At 40.9% G+C, this 14,313-nt stretch overlaps 1 protein-coding gene across 3 annotated transcripts in view; it reads right to left on the bottom strand.

Annotated features, from left to right (window-relative positions):
- The window catches only part of LOC127229429 (guanylate-binding protein 1-like), a 109,312-nt gene that overhangs the window by 13,495 nt on the left and 81,504 nt on the right, over nt 1–14,313 (bottom strand). For 2 of the 3 annotated variants that reach the window (XM_051194556.1, XM_051194558.1), the window contains one exon: nt 14,095–14,222. The exons of the other annotated variant lie outside the window; for it this stretch is intronic. In XM_051194556.1, coding sequence (XP_051050513.1) covers nt 14,095–14,222 — 128 coding nt within the window. The remainder of the gene's footprint in view (nt 1–14,094; nt 14,223–14,313) is intronic. 3 annotated transcript variants of the gene reach the window in all.

Raw genomic sequence — 14,313 nt, 5'->3', positions numbered from 1 at the left:
TTTTCAGATGAACAGGGAAAAAAATGTATGCTTGTTTAATCAGATGTTTTCCACAGTGATTAGCAAAGCTAATACTGTCTTAAAAACCTTCCAGGGACAAGTCTTAACAAAAGGAATCATGAATTCCTTTTTTTTTTTTTTTTTTTTTTTTTTTTTTTTTTTTTTTTTTTTTTTTTTTTTCTCTTTTTTTCCTTTTCCCAAAGAAATTTTAAAAAAACAAAGAAAGTTTATTTAAACCCCCACAATTAAAACAAAAAAAAAAAAACAACCAAAAATAAGGTAGAGGACACCCGAGGGGGGACCCCCCACAGAAGAAAAGAAAGGGGGGGGGAGACCCCCAAGAAAGTTCTTAGCGACCGGGGCAGAGGGTGGAGCCAACAGTCCACCCTACTCGGAGACCTCTCGGAGCAACTCCGAACAAAGGAGACCTGACTATCCACGTGGGACCACCTGTAATTTCCACCGGCTTGGTCCCTGACCCCGCCTCCAGTCCTCTGCTGGAGTCCCAGGCCCCTCCCAGAGATCCGCCTATCTCTGCGGGTCCACTTGGAGTTCCTGCAGGCAAGATCCTTGACCCCCAAATCCGGGCCCTGCCAAAGAACGAGGTCTCAGCTGGAGAGCGCCAGTTTCCAGTGAGATCCCACTACCCTGCAAAAACTTCTCAAGTTCCAGTCCAGCCCTCGTCCTCTTCTCCCGGCTATTGGCCAGAGAGAAGCCTCCTAGAGAGCTTGGACCACACAGAGATACAGACATTGAATCTTTGATCCACATAAGCCCATCTGGGAAGGACCATAGAGAGAGGGAAGAGACACCACCAACACCTACAGGAAGAAGCTATGGGAAGAAGGCAATACAAGAGAACACCTAACAACAGAAAGACAAACATGACACCACCAGAATCTAGGGAATCTACACCAACTAGAATGGAACACAACAACAAAGCAGAGGAAGCAGAAGGGTATGACTTAAAAATCACCATCATAAAAATGATAGAGGCCCTCAAAGAAGATATGAGAAAATCCCTTAAAGAAATAGAGGAAAAAACAAACAAAAAAGTGGAAGAAATGAACAAATTCCTTAAGGAAAGTACAGAAAGCCAAGAAAAAACAATTAACCAGGTGAAGGAAACGGTTCAAGATTTGAAAACCGAAATTGAGAAAATAAAGGCAACACAAATGGAAGGAAAGCTGGAAATTGAAAAGCTGGGCAAAAAATCGGAAACCACGGACACAAGCATAACCAATAGAATTCAAGAGATGGAAGAGAGAATCTCAGGCGCAGAAGATAAACTAGAAGAAATAGATTCATCGACCAAAGAAAACCATAAATCCAACAAATCCTTAACACACAATATCCAGGAAATGTGGGACACCATGAAAAGGCCAAACCTAAGAATAATAGGCATAGAGGAAGGTGAGGAAGCCCAGCTCAAAGGTGCTGAAAACATATTCAACAAAATCATCGAGGAAAACTTTCCAAATCTGAAGAAGGACATGCCCATGAAAGTACAAGAAGCATACCGAACCCCAAATAGGCTGGACCAAAGAAAAAAGACCCCTCGACATATAATAATCAAAACACCTAGCATACAGAATAAAGAAAAAATATTAAGAGCAGCGAAGGAAAAAGGACAGGTAACATATAAAGGCAGACCTATCAAAATTACACCTGACTTCTCCATGGAAACCCTCAAGGCCAGAAGGTCCTGGATAGATGTTCTAAAAGTATTAAGAGAACACGGATGCCAGCCTAGGCTACTATATCCAGCAAAACTCTCAGTCAATATAGATGGAGAGAACAAGATATTCAATGACAAAACCAGATTTTCCCAATATGTATCTACAAATCCAGCCCTACAGAAAGTATTGGAAGGAAAATTCCAACCCAAGGAAGGTAACTACGCCCACAAAAATGTAGGCAACAGATAATCCAACTACACCAGAAACCTAGGGTGAAGCAGAACAAATATATTCACAATACCACTGCCAACAACAAACCTAAATCAAACAACCATCAACAATCAATGGTCCTTACTCACCCTCAACATTAATGGTCTTAACTCACCTATAAAAAGACACAGATTAACAGAATGGATACGAAGACAGAATCCATCCTTCTGCTGCATACAAGAAACACATCTTAGCTCCAAAGATAGACATTACCTCAGGGTAAAGGATTGGGAAAAGATTTTCCAATCAAATGGAAATAAGAAGCAAGCAGGCGTAGCTATCCTAATATCTAACAAACTAGACTTCAAACCAAAACTAGTCAAAAGAGATGAAGATGGTCATTTCATATTCATCTCAGGAGAAATCCATCAACACAAAGTCTCAATTCTGAACATCTATGCCCCTAATACAAAGCCACCCACATTCGTAAAAGAAACACTACTAAAACTCAAAGCTCATATAAAACCTCACACACTTATAGTGGGAGACTTCAATACACCACTCTCAACACTAGACAGGACCACAAATCAGAAACTCAACAAAGAAACAAAAGAATTAACAGAAGTTATGTCTCAACTGGGGCTAACAGACATCTATAGAACATTCCATCCAAAGACAAAAGAATATACCTTCTTCTCTGCTCCACATGGAACCTTCTCTAAAATCGACCACATACTAGGAGACATAACAAACCTCAACAGATACAAGAGAATAGAAATAGTCCCCTGTATCTTATCGGACCACCATGCTTTAAAATTGGAATTCAACAACAATACAAATAGCAGAAAACCTGCAAACTCATGGAAACTTAACAATGTGCAATTGCACCACTCCTGGGTCAAAGAAGAAATAAAGAAAGAAATTAAAGACTTTCTAATATTCAACGAGAATGAGGATACAACATACCCGAACTTATGGGACACCTTGAAAGCAGTGCTACGAGGGAAGTTCATTGCACTAAGTGCCCATATGAAGAAAACAGAGGATAGTCACATAAATGAATTAACAGCGCAACTGAAAACCTTAGAACAGAGAGAAGCGAATTCACCCCGCAGGAGCAGACGCCAGGAAATAATCAACTTGAGGGCTGAAATCAACAAAATAGAAACCAGGAAAACAATACAAAAAATCAATGCAACAAAGAGTTGGTTTTTTGAGAAAATCAACAAGATTGATAAACCTTTATCCAAATTAACGAAAAAGCAGAGACAGAACATGCAAATTAACAAAATCAGAAATGAAATGGGGAACATAACAACAGACACAGAGGAAATCCAGACAATTTTCAGGTCATACTTCGAAAATCTGTATTCCACAAAAATTGAAAATTCAAAGGAAATGGACAAGTTTCTGGATAACTATCACTTACCAAAATTAAATCAAGAACAGACAAACAAATTAAATAGACCTATAACCCGAAATGAAATAGAAGCAGTCATCGAAAGCCTTCCAACGAAAAAAAGTCCAGGGCCAGATGGATTCAGTGCAGAATTCTACCAGACATTCAAGGAAGAACTAATACCACTACTCCTCAAACTGTTCCACAAGATAGAAACAGAAGGTTTATTGCCAATCTCTTTTTATGAGGCCACAATAACTTTGGTACCCAAACCTCACAAAGACACAACTAAGAAAGAAAACTACAGACCAATATCCCTGATGAACATCGATGCAAAAATACTCAATAAAATAATGGCAAACCGAATTCAAAAATACATCAGAGAAATCATCCACCATGATCAAGTAGGCTTCATACCTGGATTGCAGGGATGGTTTAACATACGAAAATCTATCAACGTGATCCACCATATAAACAAACTGAAAAAGAAAAACCATATGATTATCTCCCTAGATGCAGAAAAAGCCTTCGATAAAATTCAACACCCTTTCATGATAAAGGTATTAGAGAGGTCAGGGATAACAGGAACATACCTAAACATAATAAGAGCAATATACAGCAAACCAACTGCCAACATCAAACTGAATGGAGAGAAACTTAAGCCAATTCCTCTAAAATCAGGAACAAGACAAGGCTGTCCTCTCTCTCCATATCTCTTCAATATCGTACTAGAAGTTCTAGCTAATGCTATAAGACAACAAAAGGAGATCAAGGGCATCCAAATTGGAAAGGAAGAAGTCAAACTGTCTCTATTTGCAGATGATATGATAGTTTACATAAGCGACCCAATAAACTCTACCAGGGAACTCCTACAGCTGATAAACACTTTCAGCAAACAAGCAGGATACAAGATAAACTCAAAAAAATCAGTAGCCCTACTTTTTTCAGACGACAAAGAGGCAGAGAAAGAAATCAGAGAAACATCACCCTTTACAATAGCCACAAGCAACATAAAGTATCTTGGTGTAACGCTTACCAAACAAGTAAAAGATCTATATAATAAGAACTTTGTGACTCTAAAGAAAGAAATTAAAGAAGATACCAGAAAATGGAAAGACCTCCCATGCTCTTGGATAGGTAGGATAAACATAGTAAAAATGGCAATCTTACCAAAAGCAATCTACAGATTCAATGCAATCTCCATTAAAATCCCACCACAATTCTTCACCGACCTTGAAAGGATAATAATTAACTTTATATGGAAAAACAAAAGACCCAGGATAGCCAAAACAACCCTATACAATAAAAGAACATCAGGAGGCATCACCATTCCTGACTTTAAGCTCTACTACAGAGCTATAGTTCTGAAAACAGCCTGGTATTGGCATAAAAATAGACAGGTAGACCAATGGAATCGAATTGAAAATCCTGATATTAATCCATGCACCTATGAACACCTGATTTTCGACAAAACAGCTAAAATGATACAATGGGGCAAAGACAGCATCTTCAACAAATGGTGCTGGCACAATTGGATGAGGGTGTGTAGAAGACTGCAGATAGACCCATGTCTGTCGCCATGCACAAAACTCAAGTCCAAATGGATCAAAGACCTCAACATCAATCCAGCCACATTGAACCTCTTAGAAGAGAAAGTAGGAGGTACCCTTGAACAAATTGGTATAGGAGACCGCTTCTTGAACATAACTCCAGGGGCACAGACACTGAAAGAAACAATTAATAAATGGGACCTCTTCAAACTTAGAAGCTTCTGTAAGGCAAAGGACACAGTTGACAAGACCAAACGGCAGCCCACTGACTGGGAAAAGATTTTCACTAATCCTATATCCGACAAAGGGCTGATCTCCAAAATATACAAAGAACTCAAGAAACTAGTCAACAAAACACCAAATAACCCTATTAAAAAATGGGGTACAGAACTGAAGAAAGAATTCTCAATGGAGGAAATCAAAAAGGCTGAAAGACACTTAAGAAAATGCTCCACATCCTTAGCTATCAGGGAAATGCAAATCAAAACAACTTTGAGATACCATCTTACCCCTGCCAGAATGGCTAAAATTAGAAACACCAGTGATGACTTATGTTGGAGAGGATGTGGAGAAAGTGGAACACTCCTCCACTGCTGGTGGGAGTGCAAACTCATACAGCCACTTTGGAGATCAGTATGGCGGTTCCTCAGGAAAATGGGAATTAGTTTACCACAGGACCCGGCAATCCCCCCTCTTAGGCATATACCCAAAGGATTCACATCAATGCAACAAAGACATCTGTTCAACTATGTTCATAGCAGCACTATTTGTAATAGCAAGAACCTGGAAGCAACCTAGATGCCCTTCAATTGAAGAATGGTTAATGAAGATGTGGCACATCTACACAATGGAATACTACTCTGCAGAAAAAAATAATGGTATCTTGAAATTCGCAGGCAAGTGGATGGCACTTGAAGAAACCATCCTGAATGAGGTAACCCAGTCACAAAAAGAGGAACACAGTATGTACTCACTCATATATGGATTTTAGACCTAGATCAAATGATCACCAGCCTATAATTCACATCACCAGACGAACTAGGATACAAGGTGTATTCTAAGAGATTCATATAAAGTCCCTCACAGAACTGGGAAGGGACAAGTCCCCCAGACCTCAGGTATAGTGGGGGAGGACAGCTAATGGAGAGAGAAGTAGGAGAAAATGAGAGGGAGGAGAGGAAGGCATGTGCGACTAGGAGGATTGAGCCTGGTTAGGAATGGAAAATAGGAAAGAGAGAGAGAGACAGAGACGGGAGAGAACATAAAAGAGGGAGCCAATATTGGTTTGAAGATAAAGTTGAACACAAAGAAAGGTCGAAGGAACTACAAGACTGCTCCCAACTAACAATCTCAGCTTCCGTGGAAAGGCTATCATAAATGCCCTTCCCGGAGAGTGAGATCAACAACTAACTTCTCCATGGAGTCCTCAACTAATGCCTGTTGAAAACAGGAGCAAACACCCATACATAAACACTGAGTCAAACTAGAACCCAGAAGCAGATGGAGAGGACAAGACCATGCGGTAGAAGTACATAGAGACAGCTTACCTGAACAAGGAGGAGCTAAGGGCCACTAGACTGATAGCTGGGAAGCCAACAGGGGTCTGACTCGGACTCCCCTGAATATGGGGCCCCCCCCAGAAGGAGGGGAGGGGCAAAAAGACCCCCAAACGGGGGGGGGAGGGGGGTTCCCGGGGGAAAAAAAAACGTGGCAAAAAAAACCCCCCAGGGGGGGAAAACCGCCTAATTCAAGGGATAGGGGAGGAGCCCCAGCCCCTACTTCACAGGACCTGTCAGATCTACATGACCCCAACTGGATGGCATTCCCCTACATATTGTATTGTGGTGGGGGGTTGGGAGGGGAGGGTGTTTAGAGTGCATGGGAGAGGGTAGAGAGGGCAAAAGGGAGGGAAGGAGGGAGGGAGGGCTTGGGGGGAGGGAGGGAGGGAGAGGGAACTGGGATCGACATGTAAAATAATAATAAAAAAAAAAAAAAAAAAAAAAAAAAAACCGCTTTGACTCCAAAATTTAAGTTGAAGAACAAGTTACTGGGGAAAAGTATTTCTATTTTTGTTTCCACAGAAAATGAAAAGATGTGGATTCCTTCCAGACTAATGTGGTTTGATCACACCAGACCGCCTGAAACAGAGTACAAGCTGATCCTACATTCCAAACAGCTGGACAAAACAGCCCTACAGACTACAGCTAGGATATCTGAATCTTCTTCGAATCCCCCAAGACAGCGCCCCTTACCAGCAGGAAGTAGTTTGGAAAGAACGACGCCCAAATTCCCAAATATTGTGTATAAATGTTTGTTTTCATTTAATTGGACTTTGTTATATAAAATTAAATAAAAAATACTCTATATGCAAAAAAAAAAAAAAAAAAAAAAAAAAAGAAAGTTCTTAGCATCCTTAGCCATCAGGGAAATACAAATCAAAACAACTCTGAGATACCATCTTACTCCTTCCAGAATGGCTAAAATTAGAAACACCAATGACAGCTTATGCTGTAGAGGATGTGAGAAAGGGACACAGTCATCCACTGCTAGTGGGAGTGCAAACTTGTACAGCCACTTTGGAAATCAATATGGCGGATCCTTGGGAAAATGGGAATCAGTCTACCACAAGAGCCACCAATAACATGGAAAAAATAAGGATCAGAAAAAACAGATAGGCTGAATAGATGTTTATTCAAGGAGAAATAACTTACAACAGAGACAGATGAACACCAGCAGGTTCCAGTCCCAAGGATGCCTCTGGATGCTCTCTGTCTCCATCCAGGAAGCAAAAGAGAGCCACCAGGTTCCTGGCCCCAGACCAGTTCTTCCACATCACATCTACCCCTGTCCCCACCCATAATGGGTGTGGTCAGTGTGACAGGTGTGGGTGGGGTGAATAACTCACTACACACCAATTCCACTCTTAGGCCTATACCTAAAAGATACACATTCATACAACAAACAACTATGTTCATAGCAGCATTATTTGTAATAGCCAGAACCTGGAAGCAAACTAAATGCCCCTCAGCTAAAGAATGGAGTATTACTCAGAAGAAAAAAAAATAATTGAATCTTGAAATTCACAGGCAAATGTTTGGAACTGAAAGAAACCATCCTGAGTGAGGTGACCCAGTCACAAAAAGACAAACACAGTATGTTCTCATTCATATATGGATTTTAGACATAGAGCAAAGGATTACCAGTCAACAATCCCCACCACCAGAGAACCTGGGAAACAATGAGGACCCTAAGAGAGACATACATGGTCCCCCTGAAAAGGGGAAAGGGACAAGATCTCCTGAGCAAATTGGGAGAATAGGGGGAGGGGAGAGAGAATTAGGATAAAGAAAAGGGGAGAAGAGGAGGGGAGAGGAGGACATGAGGGAGCAGGAAGATTGAGTTGGGGGCATAATAGAGGAGAACAAGAAAAGAGATACCACATAGAGGGAGCCATTGTAGGTTTAAAGAGAAATGTGGCACTAGGGAAATGTCTAGAGATATATACAAGTATGACCCAAACTAAGATTTTAAGCAATGGTGAGATTGATGACTACCTCATATGCATGCCATCCTAGAGCCTTCATCCAGTAGGTGATGGAAGTACAAGCAGACACCCACAGCTAAACACTGAGCACAACTCCTGGCATCCAGTTGCAAAGTGGGAGGAGCAATGAGCAAAGGGGTCAAGGCCAGCCTGGAGAAACCCACAGAACCAGCTGACCTGAACAAGTGGGAGCTCATGGACCCCAGTCTGGTGGTTGTTGGATAACCAGCATAAGATTGATCCAAACCCCCTGAACATGGATGTCAGTTAGGAGATCTGAACAATCTGTAGGGCCTCTGGTAGAGGATCAGTAGTTATCCCTAGTATACGAGTGGACTTTGGGAGCTCATTCCACCGAGAGGGATACTCACTCAGCGTAGACACACCAGAGAGGGTCTAGGTCCTGCTCCAAATTATATCACAGACTTTGAAGATCCCCATGGAAGGCCTCACCCTCCCTGGGGATCAGAAAGGGGATGGGATGGGGGTTGTGGGAGGGGACAGGGGAGGAGGAGAGGGAAAGGGAACTGGGATTAACATGTAAAACAAGCTTGTTTCAAATTTAAATTAAAAAAGGAAAAAAAAAGTTATTGTGGCTTCATAAAACGAGTTTGGCAATGAACCTTCTGTTTCTATCTTGTAGAACAGTTTGAGGAGTAGTGGTATTAGTTCTTCCTTGAATGTCTGGTAGAATTCTGCACTGAATCCATCTGGCCCTGGACTTTTTTTGGTTGGAAGGCTTTTGATGACTGCTTCTATTTCATTGTGGGTTATAGGTCTATTTAAGTTGTTTGTCTGTTCTTGATTTAATTTTGGTAAGTGATAGTTATCCAGAAACTTGTCCATTTCCTTTGAATTTTCAATTTTTGTGGAATACAGATTTTCAAAGTATGACCTGAAAATTGACTGGATTTCCTCTGTGTCTGTTGTTATGTTCCCCTTTTTGTTTCTGATTTTGTTAATTTGCATGTTCTCTCTGTGCTTTTTCATTAATTTGGATAAAGGTTTGTCTATCTTGTTGATTTTCTCAAAAAACCAACTCTTTGTTGCATTGATTTTTTGTATTGTTTTCCTGGTTTTTATTTTGTTGATTTCAGCCCTCAAGTTGATTATTTCCTGGCGTCTACTCCTGCGGGTGAATTCGCTTCTCTCTGTGCTAAGGTTTTCAGTTGGGCTGTTAATTCTCTTATGTGACTATCCTCTGTTTTCTTCATATGGGCACTTAGTGCAATGAACTTCCCTCGTAGCACTGCTTTCAAGGTGTCCTATAAGTTTGGGTATGTTGTATCCTCATTGTTGTTGAATATTAGAAAGTCTTTAATTTCTTTCTTTATTTTTTCTTTGACCCAGGAGTGGTGCAATTGCACATTGTTCAGTTTCCATGAGTTTGCAGGATTTCTGCTATTTGTGTTGTTGTTGAATTCCAATTTTAAAGCATGGTGGTCCGATAAGATACAGGGGACTATTCCTATTCTCTCGTATCTGTTGAGGTTTGTTATGTCTCCTAGTATGTGGTCGATTTTAGAGAAGGTTCCATGTGGAGCAGAGAAGAAGGTATATTCTTTTGTCTTTGGATGGAATGTTCTATAGATGTCTGTTAACCCCAGTTGAGACATAACTTCTGTTAATTCTTTTGTTTCTTTGTTGAGTTTCTGATTTGTGGTCCTGTCTAGTGTTGAGAGTGGTGTATTGAAGTCTCCCACTATAAGTGTGTGAGGTTTCACAAAGACATAACTAAGAAAGAAAACTACAGACCAATATCCCTGATGAACATCGATGCAAAAATACTCAATAAAATACTGGCAAACCAAATTCAAGAATACATCAGAGAAATCATCCACTATGACCAAGTAGGCTTCATACCTGGATTGCAGGGATGGTTTAACACGCGAAAATCTATCAACGTGATCCACCATATAAACAAACAGAAAAAGAAAAACCATATTATTATCTCCCTTGATGCAGAAAAAGCCTTCGACAAAATTCAACACCCTTTTATGATAAAGGTATTGGAGAGGTCAGGGATAACAGGAACATACCTAAACATAATAAGAGCAATATACAGCAAACCAACTGCCAACATCAAACTGAATGGAGGGAAACTTAAGCCAATTCCTCTAAAATCAGGAACAAAAAACGCTGTCCTCTCTCTCCATATCTCTTCAATATCATACTAGAAGTTCTAGCTAGTGCTATAAGACAACAAAAGGAGGTCAAGGGGATCCAAATTGGAAAGGAAGAAGTCAAACTGTCTCTATTTGCCGATGATATGATAGTTTACATAAGCGACCCAATAAACTCTACCAGGGAACTCCTACAGCTGATAAACACTTTCAGCAAACAAGCAGGATACAAGATAAACTCAAAAAAATCAGTAGCCCTACTTTTTTCAGACGACAAAGAGGCAGAGAAAGAAATCAGAGAAACATCACCCTTTACAATAGCCACAAGCAACATAAAGTATCTTGGTGTAATGCTTACCAAACAAGTAAAAGACCTATATAATAAGAACTTTGTGACTCTAAAGAAAGAAATTAAAGAAGATACCAGAAAATGGAAAGATCTCCCATGCTCTTGGTTAGGTAAGATTAACATAGTAAAAATGGCAATGTTACCAAAAGCAATCTACAGATTCAATGCAATCTCCATTAAAATTCCACCACAATTCTTCACCGATCTTGAAAGGATAATAATCAACTTTATATGGAAAAACAAAAGACCCAGGATAGCCAAAACAACCCTATACAATAAAAGAACTTCAGGAGGCATCACCATTCCTGACTTTAAGCTCTACTACAGAGCTATAGTTCTGAAAAGAGCCTGGTATTGGCATAAAAATAGACAGGTAGACCAATGGAATCGAATTGAAAATCCTGATATTAATCCACGCACCTATGAACACCTGATTTTCGACAAAACAGCTAAAATTATACAATGGGGCGAGGACAGCATCTTCAACAAATGGTGATGGCACAATTGGATGAGGGTGTGTAGAAGACTGCAGATAGACCCATGTCTGTCGCCATGCACAAAACTCAAGTCCAAATGGATCAAAGACCTCAACATCAATCCAGCCACATTGAACCTCTTAGAAGAGAAAGTAGGAGGTACCCTTGAACAAATTGGTATAGGAGACCGCTTCTTAAACATAACTCCAGGGGCACAGACACTGAAAGAAACAATTAATAAATGGGACCTCTTCAAACTTAGAAGCTTCTGTAAGGCAAAGGACACAGTCGACAAGACCAAACAGCAGCCCACAGACTGGGAAAAGATTTTCACCAATCCTATATCTGACAAAGGGCTGATCTCCAAAATACACAAAGAACTCAAGAAACTAGTCAACAAAACACCAAATAATCTTATTAAAAAATGGGGTACAGAACTGAAGAAAGAATTCTCAATGGAGGAAATCAAAAAGGCTGAAAGACACTTAAGAAAATGCTCCACATCCTTAGCTATCAGGGAAATGCAAATCAAAACAACTTTGAGATACCATCTTACCCCTGCCAGAATGGCTAAAATTAGAAACACTAGTGATGACTTATGTTGGAGAGGATGTGGAGAAAGTGGAACACTCCTCCACTGCTGGTGGGAGTGCAAACTCATACAGCCATTTTGGAGATCAGTATGGCGGTTCCTCAGGAAAATGGGAATTAGTTTACCACAGGACCCGGCAATCCCCCTCTTAGGCATATACCCAAATGATACACATCCATGCAACAAAGACATCTTTTCAACTATGTTCATAGCAGCACTATTTGTAATAGCAAGAACCTGGAAGCAACCTAGATGCCCCTCAATTGAAGAATGGTTAATGAAGATGTGGCACATCTACACAATGGAATACTACTTTGCAGAAAAAAATAATGGTATCTTGAAATTCGCAGGCAAGTGGATGGCACTTGAAGAAACCATCCTGAATGAGGTAACCCAGTCACAAAAAGAGGAACACAGTATGTACTCACTCATATATGGATTTTAGACCTAGATCAAATGATCACCAGCCTATAATTCACATCACCAGACGAACTAGGATACAAGGTGTATTCTAAGAGATTCATATAAAGTCCCTCACAGAACTGGGAAGGGACAAGTCCCCCAGAGCTCAGGTGAAGTGGGGGAGGACAGCGAATGGAGAGAGAAGTAGGAGAAAATGAGGGGGAGGAAAGGAAAACCTGTGCAACCAGGAAGATTGAGCCTGGTTAGGAATAGAAGATAGGAGAGAGAGAGAGAGAGACAGAGAGAGAGAGAGAGAGAGAGAGAGAGAGAGAGAGAGAACATAAAAGAGGGAGCCAATATTGGTTTGAAGATAAAATTGAACACAAAGAAAGGTCTAGAGAACTACAAGACTGCTCCCAACTAACAATCTCAGCTTCCGTGGAAAGGCTATCATAAATGCCCTTCCCGAAGAGTGTGATCAACAACTAACTTATCCATGGAGCCCTCAACTAATGCCTGTTGAAAATAGGAGCAAACACCCATACATAAACACTGAGTCGAACTAGAACCCAGAAGCAGATGGAGAGGACAAGACCATGCGGCAGAAGCACATAGCGACAGCTTACCTGAACAAGGAGGAGCTAAGGGCCACCAGAATGATAGCTGGGAAGCCAGCATGGGACTGACTCAGGCCCCCCTGAATATGGGTCTCAGCCAGAAGGACTGAGCAGTCTAAGAGACCTCAGACAGTGGAGCCAGGATGTATCCCTGGTGCACAAAAGGACTTTGCGAACATATCCCCCATGGAGGGATAACTGCCTTAATCTAGAGACAGGAGAGAAGCCCTAGTCCCTACTTCACAGGACCTGTCAGATCTACATGACCCCAACTGGATGGCATTCCCCTACATATGGAATTGGGGTGGGGGGATGGGAGGGGAGGGTGTTTAGAGTGCATGTGAGAGGGCAGAGAGGGTAAAAGGGAGGGAAGGAAGGAGTGAGGGCTGGGGGGGGAGGGAGGGAGGGAGAGGGAACTGGGATCGACATGTAAAATAATAAATTAAATTAAAAAAAATGCTTTGACTCCAAAATTTAAGTTGAAGGACAAGTTACTGGGGGAAAGGATTTCTATTTTTGTTTCCACAGAAAATGAAAAGATGTGGATTCCTTCCAGACTAATGTGGCTTGATCCCGCCAGGCTGCCTGAAACAGAGTACAAGCTGATCCTACATTCAAAACAGCTGTACGAAACAGCCCTACAGACTACAGCCAGGATATCTGAATCTTCTTCGAATCCCCCATGACAGTGCCCCTTACCAGCAGGAAGTAGTTTGGAAAGAACGATGCCCAAATTCCCAAATATTGTGTATAAATGTTTGTTTTCATTTAATTGGACTTTGTTATATAAAATTAAATAAAAAAAAGGAAAAAAAAAATAAAAATAAAGACGGATTTAGTACCAAGGTTTCCATTTAAAACACATTCATGGGCCCTCAAACTCAAATTTGTAACTGAAGTTCTGCATAGGTCTGGTACTTGAAGCTGAGTTTTTCCTTTGTACCTTCATGAGGTTGGGACCAAGTTTAGGTTAAAGCCTGTTAATTGCTGGGATATTGCAGAGGGACTATCCTGTTCCTCTCTGAGTCTGTCTATTTACTAGTGGTTCTAAAGTTAATTACATGATGATACAGTGAATTCAAGCTCTTTTAAAAATATTACAGGATATTTAGATATCAGAATCTGAATTGCAAATTGCATTCTCAATCCTTACTTTCTCAACGTCTCCCAGGCCCTCGGTGTCAAGCAGAACAAGTGTGTGATCCTTCTTGTGGGGATGAGGCACACACCACATCCAGATCCCTTTTGTGTGAGCCTGCACGGTGGAACCCAGAGAGAATCCTGTGACACGCAGAAGAGAAGACACGGTGGATGGAGAGTTAGAAGCAGGTGTTTCAGGAAACTTATGTAAAAACGAGAACAATTTAAGTCA

This window comes from Phodopus roborovskii, unplaced genomic scaffold (genome assembly GCF_943737965.1).
Source record: "Phodopus roborovskii unplaced genomic scaffold, PHOROB, whole genome shotgun sequence".
NCBI classification, from domain to species: domain Eukaryota; kingdom Metazoa; phylum Chordata; class Mammalia; order Rodentia; family Cricetidae; genus Phodopus; species Phodopus roborovskii.
The sequence above is the reverse complement of the archived record's forward strand: the minus strand, read 5'-3'. Positions and strand labels throughout refer to the sequence as shown.